This window comes from Phyllopteryx taeniolatus, chromosome 12, assembly GCF_024500385.1.
Source record: "Phyllopteryx taeniolatus isolate TA_2022b chromosome 12, UOR_Ptae_1.2, whole genome shotgun sequence".
Classification (NCBI taxonomy): domain Eukaryota; kingdom Metazoa; phylum Chordata; class Actinopteri; order Syngnathiformes; family Syngnathidae; genus Phyllopteryx; species Phyllopteryx taeniolatus.
The window spans coordinates 9987247-10010337 of NC_084513.1; the positions used below are offsets into that span (position 1 = coordinate 9987247).

At 41.6% G+C, this 23091-nt stretch overlaps 1 protein-coding gene across 1 annotated transcript in view; it reads right to left on the minus strand.

Annotated features, from left to right (window-relative positions):
• Nucleotides 1–1547: 1547 nt before the first annotated feature.
• The window catches only part of tbx15 (T-box transcription factor 15), a 36231-nt gene continuing 14687 nt past the window's right edge, over nucleotides 1548–23091 (minus strand). Inside the window, exons 4-8 of the mRNA XM_061792767.1 lie at nucleotides 19927–20098; nucleotides 13802–13969; nucleotides 13650–13714; nucleotides 5889–5986; nucleotides 1548–3228 (exon numbers count right to left, since the gene is read on the minus strand). Of these exons, the coding sequence (XP_061648751.1) occupies nucleotides 2408–3228; nucleotides 5889–5986; nucleotides 13650–13714; nucleotides 13802–13969; nucleotides 19927–20098 (1324 nt within the window). The 3' untranslated portion in view covers nucleotides 1548–2407. The remainder of the gene's footprint in view (nucleotides 3229–5888; nucleotides 5987–13649; nucleotides 13715–13801; nucleotides 13970–19926; nucleotides 20099–23091) is intronic.

Sequence of the window (23091 nt, forward strand, 5' to 3'; positions counted from 1 at the left end):
GATGAACAAATGTAAGAGAGCAACACTTACCGAGTATGTTGCATGGGAGATTCGGACACCAAGAGGCCACTTAAAAGATCGCCTTAAATTGGAGTACCAGAACCTTCTGATCTTGTTAAAGGGATCCGTTTTATTCTTCGTTCGGGTGTCGGATGCCCGCCGCTTATCCGTCAACGCCACGTTGAGAATGATGAAAGGCTTCCAGGACATTCTTTTCCACTTCTGGGACTCTGATGGATGGCGGAAGGTCCATTATGTCATTGATGAATTGGCGGAGGCTGGAAATAATGTCTGCATCATTGGCGCACCGCCAACATTATGAAATCATGCTCGTCTGCACTCATTATTTAACGTCCCTCGAGTTGGGGAAAAAAACAGGTGGTTGTAATAGTCTCAGTGGTCCTCATTGTGTTCTGATGATGGCCCAAATATGATATTACATGAACGTGATTGGGGAGAGATGAGTAATATGCGTGTAAAGGATGCTGATTGGCCCAGGAGGCTGAATCCAGGGAGACTGGTTAGCAAGAGGGAGAGAATTTGTAGTCAATATTACACATGACTAACTCTGCTGACCATGTCAATGTGATCATCATATTCCTGTAAACTAACTCATTTCTTCCCTTGTGGGGCCATTTTATGCTCACTTTTGTCTCCATTTTAATGATGCATGAGCATAGCTCTTAAATAGAAAACAGCATGTCTTTTGTCCCTTCAGGATCACCATGAGTCTTTGCATCCGGGAAAGGTAGTCAACATAACATTATTACGCACGACTAACTCGACCGACCACGTTAATCTTAATCATGACACTTCCTCATAGCTTATACATAGAAAACAGGATGTCTTTTGCCTCTTCAGGGCCGCCGTATGATTCTTTGAATCCAGGAAAGGTCATCAAGATGACACGATAACACATGCCTACTATGGCAATCTTATTCATGACAATAAACTCAGTTTTGTCCCTTTAAGGTACTTGTGTGAGGCAAAAGCATTCAGCCTGACAAAGTTATGCACGACTAACTCGACTGACTATTGATCACACCTTTTAGGATTAAAGTGAAATCTTTTGTTACTTTTAAAGCCACTGCCCATTCCCATGTTCAGCGAAAGTAGTCATTGTGGCACATTGTTATGCATGACTAACTTGACTGACCCTGTCAGTGTGACCAGCTTATTCACGACAAGTTATCACAGCTTTAGGAATGAAAACAGCACGTCTTTTGCCCCTTGAGGGTCATTGTACGTTCCCATGTTTGGTAAAAGTAATAGCCAACAGTACGTATGACTAATTCTGCTGACCATATCAATGTGATCTTTTTCATAACTACTGTATACTCAGTCAATTTTGTCACCACCGTACATTCACTTGTGTCCGGCAAAAGTAGCCAACATAATACTTTATTAAGCACCACTAACAAACAGTCGGTAAGTAATTCTTTTTGTTCGTGTTACAGTTAACAGCTGTCGTTGCAGCCTCACTTAGCCATCCGTCTAAACTAATTTCACCCACATTGCTGATGGAAAAACCATTCAGAAGACATACGTGAATTAAAACGTTTATTGAGGTTTTTTATGTGCTTGGCACTTTTTTATTTACATTTACACAAAAAACAATTGTTTTTTTTTTTTTTTTTTTGCTTATTTTACTATGCCACACATTTGTATAACAACGATGGTACTGCAGCACTTAAATACCACAAAACACACACTTGAGCAATTTTGCTTTGCTATTGCTGATAACTTCACACGTTTAAGCTTAGTGATATATATATATATATATATATATAGTTATTTATTTATATGCTAAAATACATAATCCACTCCAAAATGGTGACACCAGGTTTCAGTCTGTCAAGGGATTTTGCTTCGGGGTTGATATTCCTGGTAGGACGAGTGAGGGGGCAACTTGTCCAACAAGGCGCGTCCCCAGATCCCGTCCAAAATGTCCCGATTCTCCCCACACTTGGGCGGTTGTTTTTTGCGGAAACAGGGTATAAGAAAGGGCAGCGTAAATATTGAACCATAACAAATCTGACTGCATTGAGCCCCTTGCCATTGCCCCTGACATCCCTTCCAGCACTGAGTCACCCCTATAGGTATTGCAGCCCGTTCCCCCGCCATCAGCAATGCTGCCCGTGCCGCCACCACCCATACCACTTCAGCCATCAAACCTAACACCACCTATAATGCAGCCGCCGTCACCACCACTCCTGTCATCCCTGCTGCTCCTTTCATCCCGAAAATAAAATTAAATAATAGTAAGGATGCCCCCTCGAAGATCTTTTTAAGAAGAGAAGGGCGTATTCACAAGCCACGATCCTTTTTTAAAAGGCTAACAGCTGGAAAAAAAAAATTCACATGTTCCGAATTTGCGTCAGAATATCGCTGCGCCGCCCTCTTTTCTCTACACCATGTGCATGGACATCTGGGAGGGGGTGCCGTACTGACGTCCATCGCAGGGAGCGGCGCCCTGCTGCTGGCCGCCGGCACCGTTGCCAATCATGTGCATTGTGTCCATGTTGCCGTTGGACAGGTATTGGCGCTCGGCAAAGGCGCCGGCCGGGGCGGAGGAGCACAGCAGCCCCCCCTGGGGCTTCTCGGGGCTGGTGGCCAAGCGGGGCGAGGCGGGGAAGTTGTATCCGTACAAATTGTAGGGGTTGTGCAGGGAGAAAGCGTTGTAGGAGCCCTGCTGCACGTGGTGGTGGCCCCCGCTGAACATGTGAGCTGAGGACGGGGAGGAACCGGATGGGGCGGTGGCCGAGGTGCCCCCGGACCCGCCGGCGCCCGCCTGCATCACATACTGCAATTGTGAAGCGGGGAAGGAGCTCAGCTGGCCTCCGTAGGCATCCATTTTGCCGCCGGTGCCGCCGGGGGCGCCTGCAGAACCGCTCCCTTGCATGCCGATCAAGGAGGAAGTCCTCTGTGGCAGGAAGGACTCGGCGGGCTGCGTGGAGGCCACGCCGCTGCCCGCCGCCTGGAGGCGTCCGTAGGAGCCATCGGTCAGGCCGCCGTAGCCCTGTAGCGCCGCCATGTTGCTTCGGGCGCACGCCGGGTACTCGGACAGTCCCAGGTTGCACAGCTGGCTCTCCCTGCAGCCCACATTGAAGGTGTTGGGCGCCAGATGGAAGGCGGGTGGCGAGCAGGAAGGAGACAGGAGGTGGGCGGCCCCGGAGGGGGAGGGCGTCCCCGTGCTGGAGGTGGTCGGAGACGTGCCTGTGCTGCCGCCTGAACACACGAAAAACACACAAATGTTTAGTACCGTTAGAGCTTTGTTGGTGGAGATACATGCTGCAACCTTTCATGCAGACGGCGTGGGTTCTATTCCCGGCCACTGCCCCAATACACAATATTGTCGCTTTAGGCCACAGCTGGTCCGAAGTCCAGATAAAAAGATGGGTTGATTGTGTCAGGAAGGCCATCCAGCGTGAAAACTGTGCCAAACAAATCATGCGAGTGACTCGCTGCGGCGACCCCTGACAAGACAAGCTGGAAGTCACGACAACCGTTTTGATTTTGGTTGGATGCTATCTCCTACGTGAGAGACTATATTGAGCTGCTTTTTGTAAACTAAGGACTTTGGATGCACTGAGTAAAAATGTACTGCAGATGTTCGCATCTCTACCACCACCACCACCACCCCTAACGCTGCCACCCCTGCAGCCGACTCACAGTTGTAAGATTACCGCTTTTAAGTAGCTTGCTTTGTTTCTTATTGATCATCTCTGCCTTATTTCAGACAACAATGGAGGATTAATTGTAGTGCTTATTTTGCTTTTACTTTGGCTTTTTCCAACACTTATCTTGTAAGAAGGAGCAGTCACCTCTATAATTTTTGTACGTTGCTACTTCCTGTTTTGTTTCATTGGCCTGACACTACACTCGGTCACCATCGAGCAATTTTTTTGTGAACAAAGGAGTTTAATTTCCGCTCATCCGTGACCAGAGTTGTGACACTGAGTGAAGATGCCAACCACTACGTTGGCAACTCGTTACTCTACCTCATTTTCTCTGTATATCTCCGAGTATGTTTTGCTTTCTCTTTGGCTTTTTGCAATACTTACTGTTGAAAAAAAAGGACAGTAATGGTAAGAGAAGAATAGCAACAGGAAGTTATCATGAAATAAGAAGTTACCACTTTTATTGGCATTTTGAGAAAGTTTCTCAAAAATAGAAAAGACTGGCTGTATCCAAACACTCTTTTACTAATTTTATTTTGGTATGATGCCACTTGCTTGTTATCTTGCCATGACAAGACTCTTGGCCCTCACTGAGCAACTTTTTGTGAACAAAGAATGTGACTCTTCAATGACTGGTCTGTTTGTACTGTTTCGATAAAAACGGAGCACTGAATAAAGACGTTGACTGCTACGTTAGCTCCTAGCCCTAGCTGTAGAATGGTTCAGTTGAAATAATCGCATGCGCCATATGCCTTCGATAAGCTGCGAGACAAAGGGGGTTCACCGTGGGGGGGGGAAGGGATATGCGTGAAATATATGTGAAGTCATGTTTTCCTTTGCTTCTAAGGACTTGAGGGATGTTAGGAGGGCTAGCAGTGGACTAGCGGAAGGAAAAAAATTGGTGTTTGCGCTCGGGGTTCACATTTTTAATGAAAACAAACACGTCGTCCCACTGCAACATCAGGCGAGCCAGGTCGCCATGACAACGGTCACATGGTGTCAGAGGCTGGATCGGGTGACTTATGTTACTTACACCAAGGAGTGTATGTTTTTATAATGTTTTATGATGCAAAACCATTGCAGTGAACCAAGTGGGAACCATTACATTTGGGTGTGGGGAGGGAAAAAAATTGTCATTATTCCAAAAAGAGAACGTAAGAATTTTAAGTATTCATCTTTTGCTTGCGGGATTAGGCAAGTTACATGAAACTATGAGAAAACTTTAGAGCGCGGAAGGAAGAGCTCATTAAATTTTGGTGGTGGATACAAAAACTGGTCTGATTGGTGTTTTTTTTCCCCCCACAGAAGAAAAATGTGGTAGAAAAACAGTCTACTTTTTTTTTTCTCCAGAAAACGGTGCAGATGGTATGTATTTTTCCACTTTAAAGTTGCAAGAAAATGGTGAAAAGTGGTGCAAAATCATAAAAAACTTTTTTCAAGTGCAAATTCTTTTTTGTTTTTCCATTAGGCGATAAAATGAAAAATATTTCAAATAAAAATAAAATGAAAAAATGATGTGAATTATTTTATAAGATTAATGTGGAAAGGAAACGTTTAAAATGTCGTATTTTTTCCCACAAAATGGTGCAAACAGTCTATACGTTTTCCACGTTTTAACGGGGAAAGAAAATGATGGACAAAGGTAAAAAAAAAAATTTCTTTTAAATTATCCAGAAAATACTGCAAATCATACCAAAAATATGTGAGAAAATGATTCAAATGTTTCCCGGAAAATGGTGCGAATTATTTTCTTGTATGCGTCAAATTAATGGTGGAAATTGGTGTAATTTTGTCCCACAGAATTGTGCAAATTGTCAATTTCTTTTTCCTTTTTAATATGTAAGAACACTGGAAAATGTTTTTTTCCCCAGAAAACAGAATTTTTTTTGAAACTAGCATTTTTTCTGTGGATCCAGAAACAGTGCAAAATTGTATTTTTTTTCATTAACATCGCTAGTAAAAGATTACCCCAAAAATGGTGCAACTTTCTGAATTTCTTACCACATTTAAGTGTAAAAGCATGACACAATATCACTTTTTTTTGCCAAAAAAATAAAATAAAAATAAAAATAAATAAATAAAAATCATAAATTTATCCACTTGATACACCACCCAAATTCATCAGTGAGTAACACTTTGATTAATGCAGACATAATAATCAAACAATCTGGGCACCTTTCTAGGCACCGTGCAAAAGTGGTGACTCACCCTGCTGCTTCTGCATGTTGGTGAAGTCTTCAAAGGTGAGCGTCCTAACTGGAGGTCTCCAGAAAGCGTACGTCTCCATGATGGCCTCAAGGCCTGTCCTAAACCGGCACGCATGCGCACGCACGCGCACACACACACACACACACACACACACACACACACACACACACACACACGCACACACACACAATAAAAACCATGAAATAAAAACTGATAAAAAAAAAAACCACTGAGCTCATAGGACTAATGCTAATACTAATAAGTTACCTAAGGGCCTAAGGTTACATTTTCAATCACTTAGATGTTATGTCACTACAGTAGGACGACTCATACGATAGTCAGGCTCATAGGTTAATGGTAATACGCTACTGCTAGGATTACGTAAAAAAGGATCAAAACGAAAACATTTTTGCAGTCCCACAAAGTGATGTTCAGAGTCCGGTTTATATGCTAATCCATCCATCCATTGATTTTCTTCCGCTTATCCGAGGTCGGGTTGCGGGGGCAGTCGCTTTAGCAGGGAAGCCCAGACTTCCCTCTCACCAGCCACTTCCTCCAGCTCTTCCGGGGGGATCCTGAGGCGTTCCAGGCAAGCCAAGAAACGTAGTCTCTCCAGCGTGTCCTGGGGGATCCCCGGGGTCTCCTCCCGGTGGGACATGCCCAGAACACCTCACCAGGGAAGCGTCCTGGAGGGATCCTAAACAGATGCCCGAGCCACCTCATCTGGTTCCTCTCAATGCAGAGGGGCAGCGGCTCTCGTCTGAACTCCTCCCGGATGACCGAGCTTCTCACCCTCTCTCTAAGGGAGAGCCCGGACACCCTGCGGAGGAAACTCATTTTGGGGATCTGGGATCTTGTTCTTTCGGTCACGACCCACAGCTCGTGACCATAGGTGAGGGTAGGAACGTAGTTCTGAGCTTTGCCTTTTGGCTTAGCTCTTTCTTCACCACAACAGACCGATACAAAGTCCGCATTACTGCAGACGCTGCACCAATCCGCCTGTCGATCTCCAATTCCATTCTTCCCTCACTCGGGAACAAGACCCTATTGTATTTGAACTCCTCCACTTGAGGAAGGATCTCATCCCCGACCTGGAGAGGGCACTCCACCCTTTTCCGACTGAGGACCATGGTCTCAGAATTGGAGGGGCTGATTCTCATCCTAGCCGCTTCACACTCGGCTGCGAACCGCTCTAGTGAGAGTTTGAGATCATGGTCTGAAGAACCCAACAGAATCACATCTGCAAAAAGCAGAGTTGCAATACTGAGGCCACCAAACCGGACCCCTGTACGCCTCGGCTACACCTCGAAATTCTGTCCATAAAAGTTATGAACAGAATCGGTGACAAAGGGCAGCCTTGGCGGAGTCCAACCCTCACCAGAAACGAGTCTGACCTACTGCCGGCAATGCAGACCAAACTCTGACACCGGTCGTACAGGGACCGAACAGCCCGTATCAGGGGATTTGGTACACCATACTCCCGAAGCACCCCCAGAATTTCCTCGAAGCTGTCCGGAAGTCGTTCTACATGGCCTCACCAAACTCCACCCATGCCTGAGTTTTTGCCTCAGCGACCACCCTCTTGTCCACCGGGGTGAACCCCAATGTACAGGTGCTGAGATGGGAGGCAATAAGTATACCCACACCTGCTCGACGCCTTTCACCGTGGACAACTTCAGAGTGGAAAAGAGTCCAACCCCTATCAAGAGGACTGGTACCAGAGCCCAAGCAGTGTGTGGAGGCGAGCCCGAACCTCACAACCTCACACACCAGCTCGGGCTCTTTCCCTGCCAGGGAGGTGACATTCCACATCCCTAGAGCCAGTTTCTGTAGCCGGGGATCGGATTGCCAAGGTCCCCGCCTTCAGCCACTGCCCAGCTCGCACTGCACCCGACCCCTATGGCCCCTCCCACAGGTGGTGAGCCCATGGGAAGGGGAACCCACGTTACCCTTTCGGGCTGTGCCCGGCCGGGCCCCATGGGCCAGGCCCAGCCACCAGGTGCTCGCCTTTGAGCCACCTCAAGGCCTGGCTCCAGAGGGGTCCCCCGGTGACCTGCGTCCAGGCAAGAGAAACCTAAATCCATTAATTTTATTTGTCATAGGGGTTTTTGGACCCGTGCTTTGTCTGGTCCCTCACCTAGGACCTGTTTGCCATGGGTGACCCTACCAGGGCCACAAAGCCCCAGACAACTTAGCTCCTAGGATCATTGGGACACACAAACCCCTCCACCACGATAAAGTGACGGCTCAAGGAGGGGATATGCTAATGATAATAAACTACCTCTTACAGTCTTGAAAAACGGACCCAAACAAAAACAAAAAAATTCCCAGTCCAACAGAGTGATGTCACCAGTCTGAACTCCTAGACTAATCCTAATTCTAATAAACTACCTCTAGGAGCCCGAGAAAAAGGACCAGAACAAAAATCGTTTTCCTAGTCCTTAGTGTTGTAACACTCGAGACAGGTCTCGAGACTACATTTTGAAAGTCTTGGTCTTGTCTCGGACTTGACTCCCAAAAGTCTTGGTCTAGTGCTGGTCTCAGACTGGCCGGACTGAGGATTTTCCGTCGAGACCGGTCAAGACCAGCACTGATCTGCTATTGTTCAACTTCAATGATGTGATAATAAGGAGAAGCACTTGGTAAAACAACAAATACCTTCAATTCAGGTGTTATAAACCCCTGGCAGACCACCTCCATAATGACTGCAACTTTGTGGTGTTGTGACTGAGGAACAGGAGGGGATGGGACGGGACAGGGCTAGACCCCACTCCCCCACCAACCCCTACTCCACCCTCCCCCCAGTTGAGAAGGTTTTTAGTTAGGGAGGCATTATTATGACAACCCACTGTACACATTTAGGTAACAAAATGCTGCAGTCTCTTATGATTCTTTCTTCTTTAAAACTTGATTTTTTAAATACATACAAGGATGCATTTTTTGCAAGAATTTAGCTTAGTTATTCAACCCTGTCATGGTTTTTAAAATACTAAAATATTGTCACGGTCTCAGCTTGTCTCTGTCTCGCCTTATCTCGGTCTTGACTCGCCAAAGTCTTTGTGTCGTTGAGTTATGGTCTCGTACAAGTCTTGGTCTCGGATAGTGTGATCTTAAGCACAACACTACTAGTCCCATTGAGTGTTGTCGCTAGTCCAGCTCATTGGCTAATGCTAATGAAAGTCTGAAAAAGGGAAGAAGTTACCCTTCATACAACGTGATATCGCTAGTCCAAACTCATAGACTAATGATAATGCTAATAAACTAGGCCAAAAGAAAAAAAACGTTTTCCTCATCCCATTGAGTGTTATTGCTAGTCTGGCTCATCGGATAATGCTAATGAAATGCTAATGCTAATGCGTCTTGAAAAATGTAACAAAATAAAAAGATTTCCCCATCACACAGAGTGTCGTCTCTAGTCTGACTCACAGGCTAATGCTAATGCTAGTAGTAGAGTCTGACTGCCTGGTTTAAATCAAGGTGGCTGACATGTGTAATGCTAAAAGGAAACTGGAGAGGAAATGTAGGCAGTAAACTAAAACCTAATGCAAAGATGAGCTACAACCAGCGGAAGAATCTACCGCGTTGAAAGAAACCAAGATTCCCGCTCACAGGAAACCAGAGCTGTTAAAGAGGAAGGCAACGTTTTATTGTGTGCATAAATCTGCACGAAAGTGTGGACACAAACCTCTGCGACCAGCGTGATTTACTCCCATCGAACTCCCAGCCGAGTAATTTTAGGACAGAAACTTCCTGGTCGACTGTTGCAGTACGTTAGCACTAACGTTAACTGGCCTCGGATGCTGCCACGGGGGAAGTTACCAAAATATTTGATAAATACATAAATAATAATAAATGTAACCAATCAATTATAATTTATGTAACTTGAACATGGAAATTGCTGGTCACTAAATAATCCGATCTGGTTGTCAATGCTGCTAATAAGTATAATCAGGTTAGTTGTTTGATAGGGACATATTTGCTGCTTTTAATGTGTGTGTGTGTGTGTGTGTGTGTGTGAGAATTGCAAACAGGTCACAGTTTTATTTGAATCATGTACAAATTTTGCACGTTTGTAACAGTGCTTGAGATCAACATGAGCTAAAAATGGGATTGTAAAATGACATTTTCTTTACCTTACCAAAGTTGACATGAACTTGGAATTACTGAAATATTTTGATGTGGTTTTTACTGCCAGCGCTATAAAATCTAATCATACCTAAATTTCTAAAATCGTAAATTGCAAGTTTACTGCATTTGTCACTTTCAAAGTTTTTTTGTGTACTGAACATGGGTCAATTATTTGGATCATGTTGGAATTTTTCTGGTTTGAAACGGTACTTGAAATGTCAACATGGACCAAAAACGGTATCTCTTTAATTTTTAAGCTTTTTCTGCGAGTGTAAAGGCCACGTTATCTTCTCATGTGTTGCTGTTTTTCCTTTTAACACTAGGCCATAAATCACGAAGTCTATTGTTTGAAAAGCAAAAAAAGAAGTCTCGGATATCTCCGCTGCTAATAATGCAGACCAGATGACGGGGTGCTGCTTTCATGTTCAAAACACACCATCTCCGACAAGCCCCCCCCCGCATGCTGATTCAAAGGAAGAAGGAAAAGGAAGGTATGATGTCACCACTGATGGAACGAAGGGAACAACAGAAGCCAACAATCGGCCCAGTCAGGACTTTTTCATTTCTTACAAAGATGTACTAATCAAGCAGTTGTTTTTTTGTTTTGTTTTTCTTTGAACTTTTTAGCTAACAATTAGTAGCCAATTTGACACACAGTTTCACTCAGATGACATCAGTGTCAGCGTCTCAACATGTAAAATAGTCAGAGAACAACAGTTGCTTTAAACGTGGGTGGGAGACGTAAAGGCTGGGTGTTAAGTACAGTGGGTACGGAAAGTATTCAGACCCCCTTAAATTTTTCACCCTTTGTTATATTGCAGCCATTTTCTAAAATAATTTAAGTTAATATTTTTCCTCAATGTACACACAGTACCCCATATTGACAGAAAAAAACAGAATTGTTGAAATTTTTGCTGATTTATTAAAAATGAAAAACTGAAATATCACACAGCCATAAGTATTCAGACCCTTTGCTGTGACACTCATATTTAATTCGGGTGCTGTCAATTTCTTATGATCATCCTTGAGATGGTTCTAAACCTTCATTAGAGTCCAGCTGTGTTTGATTATACTGATTGGACTTGACTAGGAAACCCACACACCTGTTTATATAAGACCCTACACCTCACAGTTCATGTCAGAGCAAATGAGAATCATGAGGTCAAAGGAACTGCTTGAAGAGCTCAGAGACCAAATTGTGGCAAGGCACAGATATGGCCAAGGTTACAAAAAAATTTCTGCTACACTTAAGATTCCTAAGAGCACAGTGGCCTCCCTAATCCTTAAATGGAGGAGGTTTGGGACGACCGGAACCCTTCCGAGAGCTGGCCGTCCGGCCAAACTGAGCAACCGCAGGAGAAGAGCCTTTCTGAGAGAAGTAAAGAAGAACCCAAAGATCACGGTGGCTGAGCTCCAGAGATGCAGTCAGGGGATGGGAGAAAGTTCTAGAACGTCAACCATCACTGCAGCCCTCCACCAGTTGGGGCTTTATGGCAGAGTGGCCCGACGGAAGCCTCTCCTCAGTGCAAGACACATGAAAGCCCGCATGGAGTTTGCTAAATAAACAACTGAAGGACTCCAACATGGTGAGAAATAAGATTCTCTGGTCTGATGAGACCAAGATAGAACTTTTTGGCCTTAATTCTAAGCGGTATGTGTGGCGAAAACCAGGCACTGCTCATCACCTGTCCAATACAGTCCCAATATTGAAGCATGATTGTGGCAGCATCATGCTGTGGGGTGTTTTTCAGCTGCAGGGACAGGACGACTGGTTGCAATCGAAGGTGATGAATGATGAATGCGAAAACATGAATGCAGCCAAGTACAGGGATATCCTGGACGAAAACTTTCAGAGTGCTCAGGACCCCAGACTGGGCCTAAGGTTCACCTTCCAACAAGACAATAACTCTAAGCACACAGCTAAATAACAAAGGAGTGGCTTCAGAACAACTCTGTGACTCTTCTTGAATGGCCCAGCCAGAGCCCTGACTTAAACCCAATTGAGCATCTCTGGAGAGACCTGAAAATGGCTGTCCATCAACGTTCACCATCCAACCTGACAGAACTGGAGGATCCACAAGGAGGAATGGCAGAGGATCCCCAAATCCAGGTGTGAAAAACTTGCATCATTCCCAAAGACTCATGGCTGTATTAGCATAAAATGGTGCTTCTACTAAATACTGATCAAAGGGTCTGAATACGTGTGATGTTTCAGTTTTTCTTTTTTAATAAATATGCAAAAATGTCAACAATAAAAAAAAAATTTCTGTCAATATGGGGTGCTGTGTGTACAGGAATAAGGGAAAAAATGAACTTATATGATTTTAGAAAATCGCTGCAATATAACAAATGAAGTGAAAAATTTAAGGGGGTCTGAATACTTTCAGTACCCACTGTACAACACTGCGGTCCCTGTTTTTTTTCATAACTTTTCACACAGACACACTATTCCGTAATCCAATAATTCAACGACGTTAGTGACAATTGCTTTCAACACAACCGAGACGGGAAAAATGAGTGTCAGTTGTTAAGTTGCAATCAACAGTCCCAGCTTTTCGTAATACTTTTGACACAGAGAGACGACGTTAGTGGTAGGTATAAAATAGCTGTCTGACAATTGCTTTCAACAGAACAGGAGCGAAATGAGAGTGTTAAAGTTCACACCCCCTCCCAAATTTTTATCATTCCATTTCACAAAGAGACTAGGCCTCCTGCAAATGGTAATTATATGATGTCTTCAGACTCAAAATAGTTGGACAGTGCCAATTGCTTTCAACACAACAGTGTGTCAGGTGTGAGCTTTCCAGTATACCCTTTCACACAGAGACACCACATCCCGCGATCATATAAATTGATGACATCAGCATTTGATATAATGTACAAGTTGTCATACAATTTCTTCCAACACAACAGGAGCAAGATGCTGTAAATTGGTGCCGGGTGTTAAACTTCACACCATCGTCCTGATATTCCGTTCATTCCCTTTAACACAGAGATGTACTATCAGATAATTCAATGATGTGGTCAGCATCACAATATTTGTCGGACAGCAACAATGGCTTTGTACACAAAAGGAGCAACAGAAGTGAGCATTGGCTATGAAGTTTAACACACTGGTCCCAGAAGCTGACTATAACCTTACATACAGAGACATGCCATCCTGCAATCAAATACAGGAATTAGATGACACCAACATTCAAATAGATAAATGTTGGATATAGATGATTGGTTTTAAAACAAAATGGGCAGGATAATGAGAAGTGTAACATCATGGTCCTGGTTTTTTGCAATTCCATTTCGTAGAGACACGGTATTCCGCAATCAAATAATTAGATTATGCCAGCCACCAAATAGTTCCTCAACAGTGACAATTGCTTTCAACACAACAAGGCAGAAAAAGTTAGTGTCGGCTGTTGAACCTCACATCCCTTACTGGATTTTTATTATTCCATTTCACACAGAGACTAGGCCTCCTGCAAATGATAATTATATGATGTCTTCAGACTCAAATAGTTGGACATTGCCAATTGCTTTCAACGTCACATGGTATTAGGTGTGAAGTTCAACACCCTGTCCCGCCTTTTCCACTATTCCATTTCATATCACCAAAGCGTGAAAACAACATTGACGCACCTGTTTCTGCCAGAGTCCCGAAAACCTTTAGCAAAGGGGTTCCGGTCAATCTTTAGTCTGGTGATCTGCAATGACAAATCCCAATCGTGACTCACGATTAAACATGGGCTCAAGATGGTGAAGAATGATGCCACAACACAGTGGGAAGGTACCTGCTGGTTCTGGTAGGCGGTGACGGTGGTGAAGACAGTCTCGGGAAAGCTGAAGGTCTTGACGCCCTCACCGCCTGGAACCTGCTTGTTGGGCGACAGCTCGCTGCTGAAGTCCTTGCGGATGACATGAACGCGAGGCTGGTACTTGTGCATGGAGTGAAGGATGATCTGCGAGAAAAATAAGAAACAGAATGTCTACTTACACCTGGATGCCAAAGTGTAGTGTGTATGGGATTGTTAATACAACACAGTTTTAAACTTTCAACTAAACTAAAAATAATTGTCAGAACCAAAAAAACATGGAGTGGAGGATGGGGAAGAATACATCATCAGTTCTTCTACCTGGACATGAAAGTGTAGTATGTAGGGATCATTAACAACATTTTTTTCACATTTTTATTCAACTGAACTAAAAACAATTACCTGAACCAATTTAACATGAGGTCATGGATGATCTTTGGGGGGGGGGGGGTGAGAATACAGAGAATGGGCATGGATTCCCCCCAAATGACACCCGAGTGCAGTGTGTTTGGGATTGGAAAAACAACATTTTTAGATTTCAACTAAACTAAAAACAATGGACTTATCAGACCAAAAACAACATGCAGTAATTGATAATCTCACTTTTTTTTAATTTTTTTTTTTAAGATTCAACTGAACCAAAAATGATTGTCAGAACCAAAAAAAAAAAAACATGAATGGTAAAAATACAGAGAACTATCATGAATTCTTCCATCACAATGCCGAAGTGTAGTACATATGGGATAATTAACAACATATTTACAGTATTTAAGATTAAACTGTACTAAAAATTATTATCTGAACCAATACAACACAAAGTGATGGATCTGAAAAAAATATAACGAATGGGCATGGATTCTTCCCACAAGGACACCATAGTGTAGTGTACAGGATTGTAAAAACATTTTTTAGGTTTCAACTGAATTAATAACAATAGCTTTCTCAGCCGGCACGGTGGGCGACTGGTTAGAGCATCAGCCTCACAGTTCTGAGGTGTGGGGTTCAATCCCCGGCCCCGCCTGTGTGGAGTTTGCATGTTCTCCCCGTGCCTGTGTGGGTTTTCTCCGGGCACTCCGGTTTCCTCCCACATCCGAAAAACATGCATGAATTGGTCACTCTAAATTGCCCGTAGGTGTGAATGTGAGTGCAACTGGTTGTTTGTTTGTTTGTGCCCTGCGATTGGCTGGCAACCAGTTCAGGGTGTACCCCGCCTCCTGCCCGATGATAGCTGGGATTGGCTCCAGCACGCCCGCGACCCTAGTGAGGAGAAGCGGCTCAGAAAATGGATAGATGGATGGGGTTTCTCAGCCAAACCCACATGAAGTCATGGATATTCTGCAGGGGGAAAATACCAAGAACGGCCATAGGACGCCTGAGTGTAGCACATATGGGATAGTTAATACAGCATTGCTTTTTAAAGTTTCAAATGTAAAAAAATGTTAAATCCAAAACAACATGGAGTGAAGGATCTGCAGCAAAAAAAAACACACCAAGAACAGGCATGACCTTTAAATCATCAAGTGTAGTGCATGCAGGATCGTTAATACAACATCTTTTTTACCTTTCAACTGGACTAAAAACTATTACATGTGCCAAAACAATATGAAGTGATGGATAAACTGTGACAAACCACGCCAAAACATATAAAATAAATATATAAATTACTCCACCAGGACATCAGAGTGTAGCATGTATGGGTTTTCGATCCAGCATTATTTCTAAATTGAAATGAATGGGGTTGTCACGATAAAAACAACAGAGTGATGAATAATCTGCAGTAAGAAATGCCATCATGAATTCTCACACCAGGCTGTCAGTGTGTAGCACGTATGGCATTGTTAATACAACACATTTGTTAGGTCTCAACTGAACTAAAAACAATGGTGTTGTCAGAGTAAAAAAAAAAAAAAAAAATATGATGGATATTAAGTTAGATAAAATGCCAAGAACAGACAAATTCTCCCATTAGGACACCAGAGTGTAGTGCATACGGGATTGTTAATACAACACATTTTTGCTGCACAACTTGAAGTCTCTTTTTCAAAGAATATTCAATTAAGCAGCCAAAGTGCTGCCACCTGGCGCCATACAGCACTCGTTTCTCAAGTTTGGGCTCGTGACTAAAAGCAAAAACTCGGCCAACTGGCGGTTTTTATCTTAAAAAAATCGTAAGTCGAGTCACTCGTATCTCGGGGCACCACTGTATTGTGTAGGTACACTGAAAAAAATTAAACACTGCATTATTAAAAACAAAACTGAAGTAACAAATCAGTGATTCAGTAAAAATGATTCATTTAGTGTAGCCTGAAAGTTTAACCTGAAAGTTTTTATTTCATGTAAACCGTGCTTGAACAAACATTACCTGTTTTCAGGGGCGCCATTAGGCGGTTGCCGGGGGTGGCCACGACCTCTGCTATAAATTTGTTGGCTACCCCACTCGCCAGTCAGTTACATAAATCCTAGCGTCAGTTATATTTTAACGGCAAAAAAAGTTCTATCACCATACCCCCGGCGGCGATTAGTTTTGGCATCAGAAAATGTCGACGGCAGTATACACCCCCCCCCCCCCCCCCCCCCAAAAAAAATAAACGAGTGGTTGCAGCCACCCCACCACCGACTGACCAAAAAATTTCTGGAGGTGTGCCCCTGCCAGTGTTAGCCAAAATGTTAGCTCTTGCTAACTTAGCTTAGTTTAATTTAAAAGCACAGCAGCGAGGTGCAATTCTCATACACATTCATAATCACATACAAGCTTTACACAAGTGAAAAGCTTGTACTTTTGTTGTTTAACAACATTTTACGGCATCTTTCTGGTTTATCAAACAGAAATATATACGTTTAAGAAACAGCTTTTCCTTTCCCCAGTAAGTTATTGTCTACCTGGCCTGCACTCTCCAGACAATAGAGCATCAGATTTGAGGGCTGAATATTACGTCCAGTCTAGGACAGCTATATGTTTAAAAAATAAATAGGGCTGGGCATCGAGAACCGATTGGAACCGGGACTAACATGCCGGTTCTACCGGAATCGTTCAAATTAAAAAAATTCGGTTCCCAGTTTCGATGCCTACAGTCCACCTACCCCGAAAAAGAAAGTGGCGAAAACCAACGAAGAAGAACTTGTGCCCAAAGGCAGCGGCGGACAAAAGTGTTAACTATGTTAAAATAAATGACCAGTCACCTCAGTGCAACACATGGATTAAGATTATATTGTGCAAAGGAGGTTTTCACGATGTGTAAAAGTCTGACGCGCTGCCTCTGGCTCCGAGCCTCAGCCTACACCGCGCGGAACTTCAGTCAAGTCAATTGGGTGAGTGAAACAATTAAATAAACATTGCCAACATTGAGGCAGCTAACACATTAAACGGTGGGTTGCACTCTTGCACTGATGGTTTTTAGCGTTTATTTTAGTCTTCAAACCAAAATAAGAGCTGATGACAGACACAAAAATAAAATATAAATTACTTTACCGTACTGGAAAGAAAGTAAAAAGAGTCGCATTACAAGCTTAACATTGAGCTAAAACTTCAGTCAAACTAGCAACTTTACATCACAATTAATTGTTGACAAAATTCAGAAAAACGTTGTCTCACAGTATTACAAACACTAACCTCGTGTTTCATCGGTGTGTAGGTAAAGGAATCAACATTTTACAGAGCATTTGGTTCCATCCATTACTCTTTTTTTGCATTCATTTTAAATTTGTTTTTTACCGGTGTCGTGTGATGTTATTTTCCGTGCCAAAAATGCTGAGTTCTGGTGCGCACCTTTCAAAAAAAAAGGCTACATGCCTAAAACAGGTAGTCAAACTTACACATATAAACCATTTGACGTCACAAAAGAGTTGCAAATAACTATTTTAAAGATACTATATTTAACGTTGAGCTGAAACAATAATTAATGAATATTAAGTCAATTTGGTTAGTGCCACACACATTGCCTTTTAGTTCATAGGTCTGATATTGATACTCGTTATAAAGAACGCTGAGTCAAATGTTAATTTTAGTTTATGCTGCAGGCTGCTAAAAAAATTTATGTTCATGATTTGGACACCCTTTATTTAAACCATGTGAACTTTTTTGACCCAGCCCCCTAAAAGAATCAGAATCGAGAATCGTTTGGAACTAGAATTGAAATTCAGAACCGGAATCGCTCATATTCAAACGATGCCCAACCCTAAAAATAAATGACTTTCAACTAACCGTAAAGTTACCAAAATGCAAAGTTTATGAAGTTTTCTTACCAATGTCAACACTGCTCTTTCTGTCCAAGTCCTCAATGCATACGCAAATTGCATTCAATTAATGAAAATCCTTTGGTCACAATCAAATATTTCAGTTTGGTGCCAAGCTGTAAATTTAAATTTCAGTAAAGGAAATATGTTTACATCACTTGAAACGAGCAAACTCACATCTTTCTGCTATTTTAATAAAAAAAAATAAATGAATCAAATGTCATCTTTTTTATATTTCTTTAAGTGCATGTGAATGGACAGACACGTTCCTTTATGTTTGTAGGTGAATGGATAGACATGCCCTAAATGCTAACAGCAGGTGGCAAAGACCCTAACATCCCAGCTTTCACCAAGCTCGCACGACTCGACTTTTAGGGAACATATTTGTCACAGCTGGTGGGTACACACATGTAGCGAGCGCGGGATCAGCCAGAGTACGACAGCTCGTCGTTGTTCGCACTCAAAGGCGCTTAAGCCTTAGAAGTGATGTTTGTCTTTTCATGTCGCAGCTGGACCAGCAAAAGTCCAAGTCGATACAATCCATTGGCGCTAATGCAACTGAAACACGAAAAGGCTGTGAAGTCAGCGCCAAAAGCAACAGGTGGTGGCGCCGTAGTCCCCGAACACAGAGGGAGATTGAGCCAATCACAAGGCTGAGGAAAGTCATTCCCGGAAAAGGCGCAATCAGGATCGTTGTAACAGAAATTTGAAGTTACCCCAAAATAATAAATACAGAAACATTTAGTTGGCATGCGTGTGAAAATTCATACAATGAAAAAAGAAGAACACTCCACTTCATCCCACCCAAAAAAATACAAATGAAATGAAATGTATTTAATTCAATTGGCTTCCATGTGAGAAATTGAAATTAAATTACATATGATTAAAAAATTAGGAGGCCTAGTCTCTGTGTGAAATGGAATGATAAAAATTTGGGACGGGGTGTGAGCTTTAACACCCAATACTCATTTCTTTCATTTCGCTCCTGTTGTGTTGAAAGCAATTGTCCGACAACTATTATATGTACCGCTGACGTTGTCGCTGTGTGTCAATGAGTAATATGAAAAGTTGGGACTGATTGATGATTTTTATCAAATCATTCTATCAAATGAATTCATTAAGTTCAATTTCATTAAACCAAGTTAAATTAAATCCAATTTAAGTAAAATCATCCTATGTTAAATTAAGATTGAGTAAAATAACATGAAATCTGAAATTAGATTAAATAAACTTGAAAAATAGTAAAATCTAATTAACTAATTAAAACATGTTAAATTAAATAACCCTTAATTAAGTTCAGATAAATCAAGTTAAGGTAAATTACTTTAAATAATTAAGTTCAATTACGTAAAGTTGATAAAATAATAGTAACCGAAATAAAATCCATAATTAATTTAAATCACATTCAATCTAAATTAAATCAAGTTCAATTAAGTTAAATTAAATTAGTTTGAACTTAATTTCATTTAATTCAACTCAATGCTTTTGAAGTAAAGTTGATTAGAATAAATCTATTAAAGTTCAATGTAATTAAACCATCCATTTTAAATGTAATTCTAAATTAATTCACTTCAATTGAATTAGGTTGAATTAAACTATACAAAAAATAATTAAGTGATGTTTATAAAAACTATTGTATTAAATTAAATTAAATCAACTTAGATTTAAATCGAACAATGTTAAACAAAATTTGAATTCTGGGAAAATACATAATTAAATTAAAGACAAATTACATCAAATTAAACAATTTAAATTGTACTTGTGCTAACAAAAGACCACTGCAATAAGACTCAATGGGTAGAGCTGCAGATCGGGTCATGGTTATTGTTTACAATGACATCACAACCAATCAAAAAGGCGTGAGCGCTTACATGTCCTTGGTCGTCCAGCTCGTTGTTGGTGAGCTTGAGCTTGTCGAAGCTGACCACCTGCCGCATCCACGTGTCGCCCGACGCCAGGGAGTCCGGGTGGATGTAGACCCGCGGGGGCACCGGTGAGTCAGCGTTGCCCGCCACCATCCACTTGGAGCTGTGGTACACGTACCTGCCACCAGAGGATGGGACACAAAAATAAAAATAAAAAAGAGAAAAACTCTAGGTTAATTGAAGACTCTAGTTTGTCCGTAGGTCTGAATGTGAGAGCGAATGGTTGTTTGTTTATATGTGCCCTGCGATTGGCTGGCGACCAGTTCAGGGTGTACCCCGCCTCTCGCCCAGAGTCAGCCGGGATAGGCTCCAGCACCCCTGCGACCCTAGTGGGGATAAGCGGCATGGAAAATGGATGGATCGATGAAGAAAAACTCTTTCAGGGCTGCTGTTTTGTTTAGCAACACAGTTGAAATGGACGCAGCAGCTAACTCTTCAACAATGTCTCTGTGTGAACCAAAGCATCTGGGATGATTGCCATTGTCTTTAGGGGGAAAGGGAGGTGTCCATTTGAGGGAGGCATTTTTTTTTCTTTTTTAAAAGTGTCTCGGTAGTTTCCGCCGTTTAGGTTAGCAACAAATGGACTTGGCAGCAAACTCTTTGTCCTAGGTTGAAAAACAGCATCAAAGATTATCGCCATTACTTTTTTTTTGGGGGGGGGGGGGGGGGGGCACAGGGGTAGCTGGGGGAGTTACTGTATTTAAGGAAGGCATCTATTTTTAGGTGTAGGTGCTGCTGTTTAGGTTTGTGACAAATTAACTAGTGACTCTCATTAATGTCCTGGGGTGAACAATAATTACAGTGACTGCCCAATATTTTCCTGATAAAAAAAGAGGCGTCTGTTTGAAGCAGGTGTTTACTTTTTAAAGTGCTGCTGTTTACGTTAGCAACCAGTTTACTCAGTTAACTCTTTAAAGTCTGCTTGTGAAAGAATTAAAATGACAAGCCAATATGTGGAGGTGTCCATTTGAGAGAAGAGTTTATGTATTTATGTGTTTATTTTACGTGCCTTGGTAATTGCTGCCATTGAAGTTAGCGACAAATGGACTCAGCCGTTAGGTCTTCAACAATGTCTGTGTGTGAACAATAGCATCTGGGATGAGTGATGTTTTTTGTTCCCTGATGGGGAAAAGGGAGGTATAAATTTGAGGGGGGCATTAATTTTTTTTTTACCCACCTCAATAGGTGCTGCTGTCTGCTAATTACACCTCAATAGGTGCTGCTGACTGCTAATTACAGTCACTAGCCAATATTGTTACTGATGGAGAAATAGGGAGGCGTGTATTTGAGGGACACATTTTTATTTTGTACAGGCCTGAGGAGGCGTTGCTGTTTAGATAAGCAACAAATGGCCTCGGCAGTTAACTCTATCATGTTAGTGTGTAAACGATAATCACAGCTATATTTTTACTGATGGGAAATGTGGAGGTGTCTATTTGAGGGAAGCATTTATTTGAATTCTTTTGGACACCTCTGTAGTTTCTGCTGTATAAGGTAGCAACAGAGTTCAAATGGGCTCAATCTACCAATATTGGAATGCTGAAATTTCTTATTATAATTCCTAACATCTCGTGCTAGTGACTCCATTGGTTATTTCATGAGCTAATATAGATCATCGGTAATTTAATACTATGTTTGCTAATCCTAGCAGTAGCATTGACATATTAAGCGTAATGGACAATGTAATTGACTTTGAAAGCATTAAAAGATGTTTTTCTTTATAACTGTAATCATCATTTGACGAGAAGATTTATATTAAAAGTGACACCATCCTCTGCTAATTTCAAGTTTGTTTGCTCTGGCTCACTACCATGCTCATGTCTGTGCACGCGCACGCACGCACGCACGCACACACACAACTTATTAGCTATTAGCGTTAAGTGTTAACAGATGCTTGTTTTTCTTTCCAAATGCTTCTACAGCTTCCTCTCATTTTTGTCTTCATTACTATGGCTTATGTACACGCAGAAAATATGACTCTTAAAAATATTACTTTTCGGAACCTGGAAATCTGTAATGATAGGACAAAGCAGGAAACAGGCTGAAACACACAGGAGGAAACCAATATTTTAAAAAAGCCAAATAAATAATACATTCCCATCTAACAAGAGTTTTTTTTCAATTTTAGTATTTAAAAGAATGTTATTCTTTATAGTTTCCTGACTGGAGTCTGTTCTTCCGTTAATTTACTTTTTAATAAATACATCTGAAAATGTATTATTCATCTGTCCATCCATTTTTCATATTCCTTTTCCTCACTAGGGTCGCGGGCTTGCTGGAGCCTATCCCAGCTATCTTCGGGAGAGAGTACACCCTGAACTGGTCGCCAGCCAATCGCAGGGCACATATAAACAAACAACCATTCGCACTCACATTCACACCTATGGGCAATTTAAAGTGTTCAATTAACCAACCATGCATGTTTTTGGGATGGGGGAAGAAACCGGGGTGCCTGCAGGAAACCCACGCAGGTACGGGGAGAACATGCAAACTCCACACAGGCGAGGCCGGATTTGAACCCAGGTCTTAAGAAATGTGAGGCAGATATGCTAACCAGTCGTACACTGTGCCGCATTCATTGAATTTCTTATATTAAATACTTTAAATTACTAATTTACAGAAGAATTAATTAATTTATCTATTTAATCGTTCATTTACATATTTAATTACTGAACTTAACTGTTACTTTCACATATTGATTTATATAATTGTACTATTTACTTAATTGAAAAACTAAATTCATTCAGTATGTAATTTATGTATTAATCAACTTCATTGTTATGTTATTTTATTTATTTTTGATGATTTACTTATTAACTAAATGTAAATTTATCCATTTTACTTGTAAATTTACTGACTTGATTTGTGCTTTTTATTTTATTTTCTTATTTACTTATTTAGTAAATTGTTCTTTTTAGTATTTATCTTTCCATTTACTTATTTATTTGTTTCTCTATTTTTAATTTCAGTTTTTCTTCATTTACTTCAATGTGAAAAAAGCAACACATTCTAGTTATTAATTTATTTTATTTTATACTAAAAGCAGTCTATCCAGAGTAAAAAAAAATAATTTATAAAAATACTTTCAATTAACAATACATTATGTTGTTG